The 15180-nt window shown below is 35.2% G+C and overlaps 1 protein-coding gene across 1 annotated transcript in view; it reads left to right on the top strand.

The window, feature by feature from the left end:
* The first annotated feature begins 10396 nt into the window (after positions 1 to 10396).
* LOC134854448 (melatonin receptor type 1C-like) overlaps positions 10397 to 15180 on the top strand; it is a 7362-nt gene continuing 2578 nt past the window's right edge. Inside the window, exons 1-3 of the mRNA XM_063870702.1 lie at positions 10397 to 10565; positions 13570 to 13687; positions 14533 to 14767. Coding sequence (XP_063726772.1) covers positions 10527 to 10565; positions 13570 to 13687; positions 14533 to 14767 — 392 coding nt within the window. The 5' untranslated portion in view covers positions 10397 to 10526. The remainder of the gene's footprint in view (positions 10566 to 13569; positions 13688 to 14532; positions 14768 to 15180) is intronic.

The raw sequence follows: 15180 nt of genomic DNA, 5'->3' as shown, positions 1-15180 counted from the left end.
TTTACATCCGAATATGTTTAAGACAAAACGTATGCAACTTTTTCATAAGAGCAGGTCATTAAAAAGTTTTTAGAAGCATATTAATTATTGCAGTGGCATTCAAAGTTTTTGATACAAGATTTTGATCCTATTTTTCTTTCAATTGCCTTTTTTAGCTACTTTGCCATTTATTTTTAGTTTCTCTTTTTAACAACTGTTCAAACTGTGGACTTTAATTTCTTATCAGGTTTATTTTTTAAATTATATTAAGAGAAGAAAAGCTGACTAATATTTAGCATAAAACATGTCGGTTGCAGTAGTAAATACAGCAAAAAAGTTCAGAAAAAAGTGTTTCTTTTCCGGCGAAGCATGAAGTTTGACTGAAACTAGTTTAGTAATTTTTTATACAAGATATGAAATCAGAATTGATACGTTTTCCAAGCTTCTTCAGTTTTTTGCTTTGAATGCTTTTTGACATTGGATGTTGAAACCTCGTCAGATAAATCTTGATTATTTCAACCGATTTTCCACCAAAAAATTCAAAATTTTGACTTTTCTGTGCCTAAAACAATATTAAATTTCGATTAATCAATGTTTTGTTTGTAAATCGTATAAAATTTTGGAAATTTTTTTTTGTAAAACAAAAAACAAATTTATCAACAACGCTAATTACGCATTTTAGAGTGCTTGCTGCCACGGAACATTTTTGCGGTAATATTTTTTGGTAAACTTCCCAGTGACGATGTTTGACACTTCCAAAATCTCAAAAAGTAAATTCGGAAACCATGTAATTGTTTCTTTACTTCTACACAAATCAATTATTTTCATGTAAGCAGAAAAATTGAATCATTTTAGCAGAGAAAAGGTGTTCATATTTTAGCCTTCAGAATTTTAGCTGATAAAGCGTTTCAAAGTGATTATTATGTTAACCCGAACAGGGTTTTGTTTCTGTTAACGACAGTTTTGAGGTGGCACATCTAAAAAAAATTCAAATTGTTACTATCGCGCCGCTTAGTTTGTCTAAAATTGTGGATTAAACTAACTGCGGTATTTTTTAAAGTTTTCAGCTAAAGTTCTAAAATTTTCTGTGTTAAAATACTTTTCAATAATTTCTCAGAACAATTACGATAAAGTTTTCCGATCATAAACGTCCGGATTGACTAAAATTGTAACTTATACTTTAATCAAAATAGGAATAGCTAGTCAGTTGCTGTGCAAGAAGCACAAAATGTTACAACCATATTAATTGAAAACCACTTCGTGCAAAACTGTTTTTTTTTCTTTTTTTTCTATTTAGTGTCGTTTTTTAGGCATAGTGTGATAACAAAAACTACACAAACGCTACTCAAGCCGAATTTGCTGACAACAGTTATCTCCAAAATCAGAATAACAAGAAAGAAACATATGAGGAAACAAGAAAGGTTCTTCTGAAAATTTTCGAACCGTCCAAAATTAGTTTTCCGGTGTATGAGTAAAACTTTCAACACCCAAAAGAAAATGTTCTGTCGTTACATTGACCACTCGCTCGAAAAGCAAATAACACTCAAAACTTATGAACCAATTTTTCGACAATGGAACAACTTATGAAAACTTTTCAAAGTCGTTCCAGTTAACACTGAAAAGGTTTCAGTATAAGTTATTGCTCAATCCTGTGCGAAAGTTATTTGTGTTACCCTTATTTTGCATTTAAAAAAACGAAAAAGAAGAGAAGAAAAACTAAAACATACACAACGACAAAATTCAACGATCGGATAAAAAAACCTCTTTGATTTTTTGCATGACGTAATCACGACATTTTTGCATATTTTTGAACCTTAAAACGCCTGTTTGAATGTGAAGGTGTTGTCCAAAGTGAAGACGGTTTGTAAAATAACAACTCAAACCCTTAAGTGTTCTCGTAACAGTCTCTGCCGGCTTAAGCCAGAGACTAATTTTGTACATGTAGACATGGCGTACACGTTTTAACGAGTCTCCCAAAAAAAATTTTTGAAAAAATTTGAAATGTTTCTAATAAAGTTAATAAAACTGACAATCGGCTCTTTTTACCAGCATAGAAACATTTTCTTTTTCATAATGCTTGGCTGCCTTTTGTTGCGAAGTAGAAATCATAAATGGTTTCCGGATATTCAATGAATATTTGACTGGAAAAAATGTTTCTTGCCTTCAAGTGAATTCTTTTAAATTCCAAAAACCTTTTTTAAAATTTCAACCAAATTATCATATCGCAAATTCAAAAGCAAATAATTCAACCGCACCGAGCTCCCAAGGATCGTTATTGACTATATTGTCATTATAATCACCATCTATATATAGAATTATAAAAAAATCCATTTTAATCTATTAAAAGCGTAATACAATCCTCTTGTTTTAATGTCATTATAGTCCATTATAAGCGTCTCTAATCAATTACAAGGGTTTTTGTTGAAAATTTTTGATATTTTTTGAAATATTGATTTAAAATTATCTCAACTGTTGTTTTGTTTAGTTACTACGTATTACATGTGATAGTTTTTTCGCATTTCACATTAGAATTTTCTTTTTCTATATTTTCTCAGTTTTTTCATTTTACTTTAACAAACTTGTCATTCGCCCAAAATCCCCACTCGCCTTCAAGGAAGTAACCCTCCACGGTTCCCCCGTGCCCCCGTGCCCCAGTTTTCTTTTTCAATTTTTTGCCAAAAATTTCAGCAATCATTTTCTGAAATCAATTTAGTTTTCAGAATCAATGTTGAATAGATCTTGATAAAAAATTTGTCAAATTCCAAAATTGTAAAAGCTGATTAGGTTTTTTATTTTGAAAAATAAGCTGAAAAATGTTTATAACTAAAAAAGAGGGGATTTATCAAAAACTGAGGAAGATTTGTTAATTTATTATTTGTTAAATAAGCTGTGAGAAACTAGCTTTTGAAACTTCATTTTCCTATGCGCAAAATTTATGAAAACTTACCTGATTTAAAATTTTTATTAAAAAAAAACGTTTCCTTTTTGTTATAGATTCATTGACATAAACATTGTCAATTTAACTGTTTTTCTATGCCTACTTTTGGGCCTTCGCACACCCCCTTCCCACGCACACGCACACAAATTTACACTCACAAACACCATCAGTGCTGATTTAACTAATTATCTGGTCAAAACGCATAAAACTTGAAATTTGAAAAGCGTTTTTCACAAATTGGGACAATTTTGGGAGGAAAAGGAGAACTACACAATTTTTTAAGAAGCTAAACGCATTTATAATGCTCGCTTTTTTGCGAAGTTCGGGTCGATAAATTTACACCATGAACTTAGCACTTTTGGTTCTTCAGTCAATCAAAAAACACGCCACATTTCACGGATCACTTGCTATTTGGCATCAAAACTTATGTTGTAAGCCTTTATTGGCTCAAAAGATTTAAGAATGTTCATAATAAAAATGAAATAACAGAAAATTTTTGTTTTATTTTCCAGACATCGCAAAAAGAGAGTTTTGAGGTTGTAAATCTGAATTTCATTGAAATTTTGCTCGAAAATCGCCCAATTTATCAAAATCGCATGTTATAATAGCTCATACATAACTCAGCTGGAATTGTAAGCGCATCGATAAATTGAAGAATATCCCAGACACACTGGGTCAAGCGAAACGATGTAGGCGAATGAAACGGCTAGCGTCTTCGTTTGTTTTTGAAAACCAGTTTTAAAAGCAAAAAATTCAAACAAATTAAGTTTCTGCAAGTAAAAGGTTCAGGATGACAGCGAGTTCGATACCTTAAAAAGGAATATCAAGTTTTGCTAGCAAAGGAGTGTAATTCAAACGCGAAAAGTCTGTAATCCACGTGAAATGTTTAGAATCAAAATACGGCACAAGGCAAAAAAAGATTTTTGCTAAATGAAACAGGACTGTCTGGAAAGTGAGGAAACGCACTATTTGGACAGTCTGGGTATCCATGAATTGAATTGGAGATTCTAATGAACACTTGGCTAAGTTACAACTTCCTCTTAGATAGCCTTACTTTGGACTTATAGAGGCTTAGAACTGCACGCTGCGACATTTTATTGGGCCTGTTGAGTGATTATCAGGCTAAGGAGAACCAAAACTTGACAGGTTCAGATTTTAAGTCATTTTTGGGATTTTTTCGAAAAAAAAAATTACGTGTAGCAACATCTCCGACCCTCATAGGCCCCTACCTAGCACTAAAGATGTCCTGCTGGGAGTTGGTCCGCTAAGAGGCAACAAATTCACAAAATTTCAAACAATTCACCAAATCCCCACGTATTAAGATAGAATACAAGTAGTTGAACGTCCCCCGACAAGTCAGAGGTTGAATCTGAAAAATTTTGAAGGCATCTTCCTCCAGAACCCCAATAGTAAACATATAGGCACCTGTTGCCCATGTAATTAGATTAGTGATAAAAGGCTTATGATACACCCCCGCACAAAACGACCCAGAAATTAAAAATTCCAATGCGGATCATTTAATAGCACCCATTGGACATGTGCAAGAAGTTGGCTTCCTAGGAGATGGCAACTTTCAGGAGATCTCGAAAAATCCACTTGTTGCCCATGTATTAACATTAGGTATACAAAACTTTCGCGACTTCCACCAGCACAGTGAAACGATCCTAAAAAAATTTAGGCCGATCAATTTAATGGCTCTATTATGAAACACATGCAACCTTAGGATACCTTAGGATGAGAAATTCCAGATATACATCGCTGACAAATTCCCTAGGTAAATAGTCCCCAATCCCGGACTTCCGGAAGTCATTTCTCAGCCCCATAACTCAACGCAGGGAGCTAAAAAGTTTGTTTATGGTTGGTAATGACAAGGTACATCATGAACTTTAATCTGAACCAAATCTGACGGTTGGACCGGAATTAGTTAGCACTTGGGAAAACAACCGTTAGACCGGAAATAGACAACTTACCCAAAATAATCAGCGATGGCATATTGACATTAGTGTGGCAATAGACACTAGAGTCCAGAGCTGAAAGAGGACCTCGTGTGAGTGAAACCCGTCTGGCTACTCTCTTCAGTTTTATTAGCTTAAACGCGAGAAAACGGATAATGGTTCTTAGAAATGTGATAACTTAGGAAGTATCAATCGGATATGAATGAAACTTGGTAGGTAGGCCAAAAAGAAGATATTTATGATGACCCTGTGTGACCCCAGTGTCATCTTTAATTAAGCTTTGGGCGTTTAGGACCAAAATTGCATAGAAAACCACGAGATTAACAGCGGAAAGTAAAAGCGGAAAGTGGCGGAAAGTGGCGCCCAACCCCAAACCTTTGGCAATGAGAATGGGTCACCTCACAAATAATTGGGAGAGAACTTATTTATTGAGAGCTGAAACAAAAGCTGAAGGAGATATAGGTTGTACATTGTAATAATGAAGTAGTGAGAAAACAGGAGTGGACTTTGGCAAACATTGAGTCCAACTAAGCTTGACGAATGCGCTAATTATAGAATATCAGTCAGACAAAAGGAAAGTAGTCATAGAAGAAATTGACACTAAAGGGAGCCTGGCATGGATAATAGAAGTCTTAAATAACATGAATGTGCCGGATATATCCTTAGCTCCTCGTAGATGGCTTTTTGGTGCAATTTGACCCCTAATAAGCAAATTACGCTTCCCTGATATATAGAATGTCGGGATTAAATTAGAGTATAGACTGGAACTTTGGATGATTGGAAAGATACCTACAAAAAAGGTCCCCCTCTAACCCCGGGAGGTCGGAATGTTAATGGGATATTTAAATAAAAACTTTGGGAGATTGTTTAACAAAACATCGCTTGGTTTGGAGGTGAAATTGGACTTGATATTTGCAAAACTAAATCAAAGATACCTATAAATTAGAATTCAGGACTAGTATTTTCAGAGTAAGGATTCAGTTAAGACTTAATGGGTTGCCAAAGTAAATGTCATGAGTTGCAGGGTTGATCATAACTGGAACTTTAAATAGCCCCGAAATAGAAAAATAAAGAGAGACTGATAAACCACCTAACCTCATGCAGAACGAATTATCAATGGAATAGAATAGTCGGTTCTCAGTTATTTGGAGGACGATAAATAATTTTGTGTCGAGTAGTTGGAGTGTCGAGTTAGAGAAGGAGAAAGGGTATAGTTAGAGATCAGTTTAAGTACCTCAAAGGAAAAAAGACTCCTAGAGACACTATTAGTTTTAGCAGGTGAAATTAAATGTTTGCATCGAACTACTGTGTAATTGTTTCAACTGGGGTTCTCTAGAGAAATAGAATCATATGGTTAAGTTAGTTTGACACGCAATTAGGTAAATTGTGCTGATAAATCGCAAACTCGTTCCTTCGATTAGATTGTAAGATTATACTCTTGCCACCTAGAGCCTTCTGTATTTGGACTGATTTTATCTGAATTCAAATACTCTTGAAAATGTTTGCTATCGTTTTGAGTGGACAAAACAGCCTTAAGAGCAGTACACAAAGATGCAAGTAACATAAAAACGTACAGAATATATGCCAACAACTCAACCCTTTCGGGAATGTGAATAGGAGTAAATTCGGTCGCCTTGTTGAATTCAATACCCAAGGGAAAGAGAGTGAGATAGCGAGAAAGAACTCAGAGAAATAATCCACCTAATGTACACTATGGATAGATCTTAAACTTTAAAAACAAAAAAAAAGAAACTAAATTTTTTTAACTTATTTTAGCAAAATTCTCGATCATTTGACCTAGTGTGTATTGATGCACCATATGATACAAAATTGGCAGTATACTTTTTGTTCGACTTTTGAAAGAAGTGATGGAACATTTCTGCTCGAGGGGTGTTTTTTTATTCAGGCTATTTCGATTTTTCAATCAATTTTCGAAGGAATTATTTTCATTCCCTTTAAAAACTTATGTTGCTCTGGGCTCAAGCTTAAAATCAATTTTTCACTTGGATTGTTTTTCATTAGGTTACGTAGCTTTAAAAATTGACTTATATGCCAATTCGGGTAGTTCATGCGCAAATTACTACCTGCTACTAAAGCGTAAGCGGAGAATTAATCCGTCTTGCAGATTGTTCCAAAACAAATTTGGGCAATGTATTAATTCGCTGCATGCAAAATATAACACTTTGTTTTTTTGTAGGGGTGAATCTAGTAATTTCTCGAGGGGCGGATGTTCAACAAATTTTTGAGACCCTGTTTTTGTCAAATTTTCTGCGCCGAAAGCAAAATTTTGAAAAGCAGACCAAAAAACGCGTTTTTAGGCATTTGTCGGAAATTTTGACCAAAAAACAGCGTTTTTTATTTCAGCGAGCGCCCCCTCTCAAAAATATTATGTATTGATGGCAAAGGCGCATTTAAAAGTTTTTAGGGTGCGTCACCAATTACGGATGTTTCAAAGTAGTGCAAAGGGGGAGCCTTAGGGTCGGCAGGGGGTCGAACCTCTGAGGGGGAGGGCGTCCACCCCAGTCTCCCTTAAATCCGACCCTGGTTTTTTGCATAACGTGTGGGAAGAAGTTTAAATTTATTTTTTAAACTTTTGTATTTTAAAAAAGATAACCACATCAATGCCCTTTAAAAGAATCATTACGAGGCCAAACTGTGCATTCTGTGCATTGAAAGTGGATTCCGCAACAGGCCCAGATCAGATTTGTTGTGGAATCCGCAACCTTGCTACAAATCTTTGATCTTCTTTGCTGTTTCGGATTCCACAAACAAATACCTAAAACAATGTACCGTTCAAAAATGCTCCAAAATTAGGCAATTTTGCAGAATCTGCAACCGTATTTGCGGAATCCAAAACAGTTTTTGGAATGAACAAACAAATAAAGAGATATGGGTAAAGCTGAATTGAGCTGTTGCGGAATACGAAACTGTAAGTGAAATTCGCTTTTTGTTTGCGGATTCCGTTTACATATAAGTATGTGTAGTAGCGTTTAAAACTATATTTTTTAATTACTACTTTGATCAGCTACCAGTTGGAATGCAAAACATTCAAACTCAATTTCTGTCAAACACCCATTTTCGATCTCAAATCCCGTCGAACATACCCAATTTCGATCTCAATTCCTGACAAACATACGCAACTTCGATCTTTACTCAATTCTTGTCAAATATACCCAGCCCAGCTTCAATCTCACTTCCTGCAAAGGTTAACTTCGATCTCAATTCCTGTCATCAATCTCAATTTCTGTAAATTTCTCCATCAGTTCATTTCAAGCCATTCAATTAAAATAAAAAAGTTTTAATTTGGCACTTTGGAAGTATTTTGAAAATGCGAAACCAGAACATAGTTTGATAGGCAACATTTTCAGGACGATATGTTCTTGTTTTTTTTAACTTTAAATTTAATTCTGCTGTAATTTAATTTTGCTAAATTTTATCTAATAAAAATTTGCTCAAATTAGTTAATTAGATCGTTTACTCCCTGTGAACAACATGCTTCTAATTCACGATCCCAAATACTGAATCTCAAATACAAAGTTCCTAAATAGTGAACCTAATACGAATTTGCTGAAATTTTCAATTAACACGAATTTGCTCAAATTAGTTAAATAGATCGTTTACTCCCTGTGAACAACATGCTTTGAGTTCACGATCCCGAATACTGAATCTCAAATACAAAGTTCTCAAATACTGAATCTCAATTACTGAATCACAAATACTGAACTAAAACGGCGATATGTCAACCCAATAATGAATTAACCCATTTACCGAATTAACCCAATGAATTTATTCGTTGCTGTGTTTCTAAAACTATGACCCAAAAGTTGCTTACAAATACTAAAGTGTGACATCCATTGATTTAGTTAACCAATGTTTTAAGATTTTTTTGTGGATTTTGCTGACAATGGTGAAGTCCTTGCTTTTAAATTCCGCATGTGAATATGCGAGTTCAGTAATAAACAAATTTCTGAATTCCTTTACAGTTTGCGGATTCCGCTTAAAAATTTTGCGGATTCCACTTACATTGCGGATTTCACTTACATTTTGCAGATTCCACTTACAGTTGCGGAATCCAGAACAACTAGCTATATTTGCTTGTTGCGGAATCCGCAATAAATTAAATGTGCCGACAAAAATTTATGTTACAAGTATATGTATGCGGAAACCACTTAAATCTTGTAAGTGGAATCCACTTACATTTTGAAACATATTTAAATACTTGTCTCTAGAATCCAGGAACATACAGACAGAAAAATGTGCGCCTATCCAGTGCACAGTTTGGCTTCGTAGTGATCTTTTTCCAATATTCCTATATATAAAGTGCATACTTTTTCAAGTTGCCGGTGCTTCCTAAATAAGACGACAGGATATCAAGATGATACCAGCATGAAAAAGCTTAAAGAAAGTTGTTGATCTTTGAAGGGTGATTTCTCGCTCAGACACGCACGCAATTTCTAAGTTTAAATCGACGAAACTATTATACACGCTCCTCAGTCTCGATTTCTCATTTAGGTTGGATTGGGATGCAAAATATTTTAATTTGGGCGTTTGAGCCTTAAATAGCATTTTTGCTCTCTTTTTCAATTTTTGACTTATGTTTGTTTTTGCCAACTTTGAATACCTAAAAAAAGTTCGTAGGCGGTCATTTGTGGTATCATATTAAAACCCTGATGTCTTTGATTCAAAATTGAACAGTTAACTCGGTGTGGAGAAAAAGTGTTGTGAACGTTTTCGTTTTTCAGAACGGAGGAATAAATAAGACTGCGCTATTGACTTAAACGGCAGTCAGAACATTCGGGGCTTATTCCTAATACGCGCAGTTTTGTTTGTTTTTGGCTCAGAAATAAAATCAAATCTAAAATTGACCAAATACTTTGTGGATTATTTGATAAAGGCACAGTGTCAGTGAGATCCCAAGTTGGAACTCAATTAAATTAAAAAAAAAACTAATGGGACAGGGACTGATAATCGCTTTTTTGTACCCCATTAGAACAATTTCATCATCATGATTGTTTTACGTTTAGTTGCGTTGCCTGCATTTTTTGATGTGTAGTATGAATGACAAATGATTTCAGGAGAATCCATTTGCTCTCCAAGAGAAAATTTTTCGGACATTAGGAGTTGATCAAGATAGAAAATCATATGTGAGTTTGATTCAAAAGAGTTGCACTTCGCTGAGTTTTCGGATTTCGTACCCCAAGATCATGGGATTAATGAATTATTATTTCAGTGGAATCTTTGCCTCTTTTTTTTCAATTTGAAAGGCAATATCAAATGGCAAAATCAAAAGCGAACTGGAGAAGCTGTACAACAAAGAAACATTGAAAACCTTAATTTTTTCTCCCTTTTTGCCTTTATTTTTAATTTCATATACAAAAAAACGAACACCCACGCTTTTGCTAATTTGACTATTCCAGTTTCATTTCTGAAAAGAAAAGACGGAAAAGTAATCAGAGCATATCCCAGGCGTCCTAATTAATAGAAAATTACAATAATTAAAATAAAATGTATGAATTGGGGCGATTGAGCCTTAAGGACCATTTTCGTTCTCTTTTTCAATTTTTGCCAATTTTCTCAGCAGTCATTTTACTGTATTCAATTTCCAGTTTCGCCCAGAATCTAGCAGCAAATTTTGGGAGTAATTTTTCTTGAAAATGAATATTTCAACTACCGAAGTTGAAGACGATGATTGGGTGAGTCAAAAGTCTTGAAAACTATGCAAAAATTTTGAGCCCTCATTAGCACGTGACGCTCTTCAAGTTAACCACCATAAAAATACGAAGTATTCGTTTTCTTCAAGGCTTGATTTTGATTTTCTCCAGAAAAGTTTTTTAATAGTACTTTTGAAGCTAGTCAAGCCAGCGAGTAGAATCAAAAACTGTTAAATAGGCTAGCCCTTGGAATTAGAGCTTAAAACTTCAGTTTTCGTTTTTTTTCTGATCCCTTGTCCTTAATAATATTGTCCTTTTAACTGTTTTTCTCAACTGACTCTCGAAAGTCTCCCCCACAACCACCCCCCCCCCCCCCACACACACACACACACATCCGCAAAATGTCAGAAACTTTTTTCGTTTAACGAGGAGACGTCACTCGAGAGATCAAAAGATGATATTCCAAAGTGATGCTTCATCAAATAATACAAAAATCGATCTTTGACTGTCGCATACCGATTTGAAAAGAAATTAGGGTTATATATAAATAAACATGATCGGAACATTCTGGGCAGCGAACCAAAAATTTTGTTTATTTATCGAACGCCACTACGCAATTTGTATTCATAGCATCATCTCTAGTCGATTCCCATTAGGTCTAATTGTATTTTAAAAACAGACAAAATTGGTATTGGTTGTGGTGGTTTCCACGAGAAACGGCAAGAGCCATTAGAGAACTGCTCATACCAGATTTCTTCGCTCGTACTTTTGTCATCTGAGATAGAGCTAATCAGTTCCCATTCGTATGACAACTTCAACGCCGTTTGCAATTTATTTACCTTTCGAGTTTTGAAACATTTGAAAAAATTTTATTGACTGGTAGCGTTGATTGTATTTACGGGGTTCAGTTGTTGATTTAAATTTCGACCGAATCAATCGAACTCGCGCATGCTGTTCGATTCTATGTTCGTGGCCAAAAACAGACCTTCCCTCTCAGGAATAAAACAAATTCCGTCCTTCACGTTGATTTCGGCTGCAGTATTTGTATAGCACTTAACGGACCAGAACTTTATCGGACCAGAACTTATGAAATAATTCTGACCTTCAAGCTGCGACTCATCAGAAACAGTTTTTTGAAATTCGTTTCGCGTTCAATTTTAGGTTCGCTTCTTATTTCGTTTCCATTGAAAAATTGCATGTCGGATTGTTGCTGAATGAAAATTGTTTTGAGTTAAGAACTTGAAAATATTTTTAAAAATCTGACCTCTGGAAAAGCGCAATTATTTCGGTTGTATTTTCAAGTCTATGTCACTGTCTCAAGGTCAGAATTAATGCTAATTCCAAATTCTTAGCACTATTGTTTTCGGTCAACGAATCTAAACGAAGTTAGTTAACATAAAACTGCTAATTTTGACGTCAGATTTGTTTCTCAAAATTTTTCTACATGTGAAAAAAGCTCTAGATTTTGACCGATTAAATGGTTCACGGTCACCGATATTGCCAACAATTCAGCATTAACTATATATTTCAGATAGACATTTTAGACATTGCGCGATGAATTTGTTAAAAGTTAAAAACTATACCAAAAGAAAGTTTTAGACTAACTCAATGGCCTTGAGTCGCAAAAAGGGCTTATTAACCAAAATAACCCAATTTAGAAAGTGGAGAATCAAGAGAAATTGACTATGCTTAGACAGGCTGGATAGCCTTTCCTAGAACCTCTGCACCTATTTTTTAGACTTTGATTTTTTTGTTCGAAACATAGCCATTCTGGGTCAATTTAGTCGAAAGATACCTTATATAAACAAAACACAATCGGATACATTTTATTCGGTTGAGTCGGTCAAAAGTAATTCAATTGGGCACATTTTTGATGGTCAAAACCGTGTTGGCTTGAATTAAGCCTAGTCGAATAAGTTGTCATTCAAAAGGAAACGGCCAAAAAAGTTTGTTTTAGCTAAAAAAAAGTCGATTGCGTCTTTGTTTGGTCAAATTGATGGAAAAATTGCCATTTTGAGTCGATATTCGACAACTCATAACAAAAGCAAGCAACAAGTGGTTGTGCAAGTAGCAAATTATGTTCCGACCATACTCATTGAACACTACAAAAAACGTTTTCCTTTTTTGTCTTCTAATCAGGGTCGTTATTTGTGCGTGGTATGATGAGAGAACTGTACAAACGGACAGAGCTAGCAGTTTAGGCATAATCGACAAAAGCTGTCTTCCAAAAAAAAATCTGATCAAATTTATTCTAATTGTTTTGCATTTAGTAATATCAGTTTTCTAAATCTAAATGACCACATTACGAGGCCAAACTGTTCACTGGATAGGCGCACAATTTAGTGTGTATAGGTCTCTGGAATCCAGAGACAAGTCTTTAAACATGTTAAAATTTTGTCGGAACCTTCAAAGAAAAGGAAAAAACAAAGGCCGATTCCACAAAAAGGTCCTTTTTTGTGGAATCCGCCTAAACTTTACAGAATACACAACAGTTGGGCCTCGTAGTGCAATTTTCATGTAACGAACATTACTCGATTGCACTCTACTCCTTCACTCAAACACAGTCATCCAAAGTCTTTTCAGCCAATTCGATCGAAACGTGAACTTATTTATAAAATTCACTCGATCCGTAAATTGAACACCTGACCTATGCTCTCAACCCTCGCCCCAAATTAGGTTAAAGTTATCTCCCCAAATAATGAAAAGTTCGTTTTGGCTGGTTTGATTTTTTAAGAACCCAATTAGGAGTTATGTTGAGTCGCCAAGGTCTTTGCATTTGCCTCTCAACTAAAAGATAATTATTTTGAAGCCTATCATAATCCATGCCATTTACCAGGGGAGAGCGGCGAAAAAATTCATTTAAAAAAACTTGAAGATCTTAATAGGGAAACCACAACGGTTATCTGGGAAGGTTTGAACAACTCTTCCTATAGTCTTTTTTCTTTTCGCAACTAGGCTATAGATAAATCGCGTCGTTAAATTGAATAAAATTAAAAATTGGCGTTCTTCTATTGCTTATAAACTTGTACGTTGCTGTTGTGTTTAGGCGCAATGGGCTCGTCCTTTCCTGGAGATAGAATCCCCCGACATCTTCGCCCTTCGGCTCGTTTTCTTCCTCTGGGTCACTCTAAACGCCATCCTCGGCATACCTGGAAACATACTCGGTAACAACCTCCTCAAACTAGACACTTGATCTAAATTTTATCATTTCACCCGTCTAAGGTTAAGTTGGCAAGAAAACATTTTTGTTGGCTTTTTTCCATTTTAACCCTGAGCAAAATATAATGTCCAAAAAATAGTAAAGTCACAGGCTTAGGACAAAATAATTGCAAGTTGAACAGTCACCTTGGGCCAGCAATTGAGAAATCGTCTCGGATTTTTTTTTGAATAAAAAAAAGTTAGTCTGCCTCTTCGCTGCAATCTAAGCTGTTAACTTACAACAGCTGTTTTCTCACTGTTCCGGGTAAAAACATGCTGGATGTAATCCAAAAATCCTCCAAAGTTTCGGTAACCTGTTATTTTGATCAGGTGCGGATTTAGGAAAGGACCCCCCCCCCTCAGGATTCGACCGCCTGACGACCCAAAATTTCCTCCCTTTGTACTATTTCGAGATCCATTTTTGGCGCTAATTTATATTATTTTTGATGGGAGAGGAGCGCGCGTCGAAACAAGCAATTTTTTGGTCAAAATTTTCCAAAAAGCGCCTAAAAACGTTATTTTGACCTATTTTTTTTCGAAATTTTGGCTGCGGCGTAGAAAGTTTGGCCAAAACAAGGGGTCTTTTAGTGCTTTGGGGGAGCTCGAAAAATCAATTTGGTCGACCAAGAAAAAAAAGTCGACAAAACTTTTGAATTTTTTTTGAAAACTATTAAATCAATGAGGATTTAGATTTTTAAATTGCGACTTCTATAATCGCGAATACTTTGATTGTTTTAAGCACTTCTTTTTATTCGCTTATTCTGTTTAGGTGTCAATTTTATGAGATTGAAATCGGACCCTGTGTGTTTAGTGATCGTGAGTGTCTTGACGACCGAGAAGTTGCGACAACTGGCCAATATATTTGCCGTCAACTTGGCTATAACGGATTTGGGGGTGATGGTACTATCGTTCGTGGTCCAGATTGGGATTTGGAGGGGTCAGCAGTTCTTCGAAGACCACCCTATGTTCTGTGAGGTGTCGGGGGTGTTGTGCAACCTCAGCTGCTATGCCAGTCTGTGGACTATAATGGCCATAGCTATCAACAGGTGCATAACTTTTACTTTGGGAAATTTTGGGCATTGGCTTAACTTTAATTTTTGCTTTGTTGAATTTTCTTCATATCTATTAAAAGTTCAAAAAAAATAATGCAACTAGAGCAGCGGGTCGTTGATCAATCAGCTCAGAAATTTCCTACTATAATTGTTTGCTAAAAAAAACTAAGAAAAAAAACGAGAAAAAGTTTTTTTTTGCAAGGGGAGGGAACGGAATGAAAGACTTGAAATTAAGGTTTGTGAATGTTTTAATCTATCTATTCATTAAATTGAAGTTTGAGCCTACAACTTTTTTTACTTGCTCATTTAAATTAATGTCAGGTGAGCGAACTTTCACATCAAAAGAAGTCTGAAAAGCATGATATTCAAACTGTTCCGCATACTGTGTCACCTAGTATCAACGATTA

Source organism: Symsagittifera roscoffensis, chromosome 9, assembly GCF_963678635.1.
Source record: "Symsagittifera roscoffensis chromosome 9, txSymRosc1.1, whole genome shotgun sequence".
NCBI classification, from domain to species: domain Eukaryota; kingdom Metazoa; phylum Xenacoelomorpha; order Acoela; family Convolutidae; genus Symsagittifera; species Symsagittifera roscoffensis.
The sequence above is the reverse complement of the archived record's forward strand: the minus strand, read 5'-3'. Positions and strand labels throughout refer to the sequence as shown.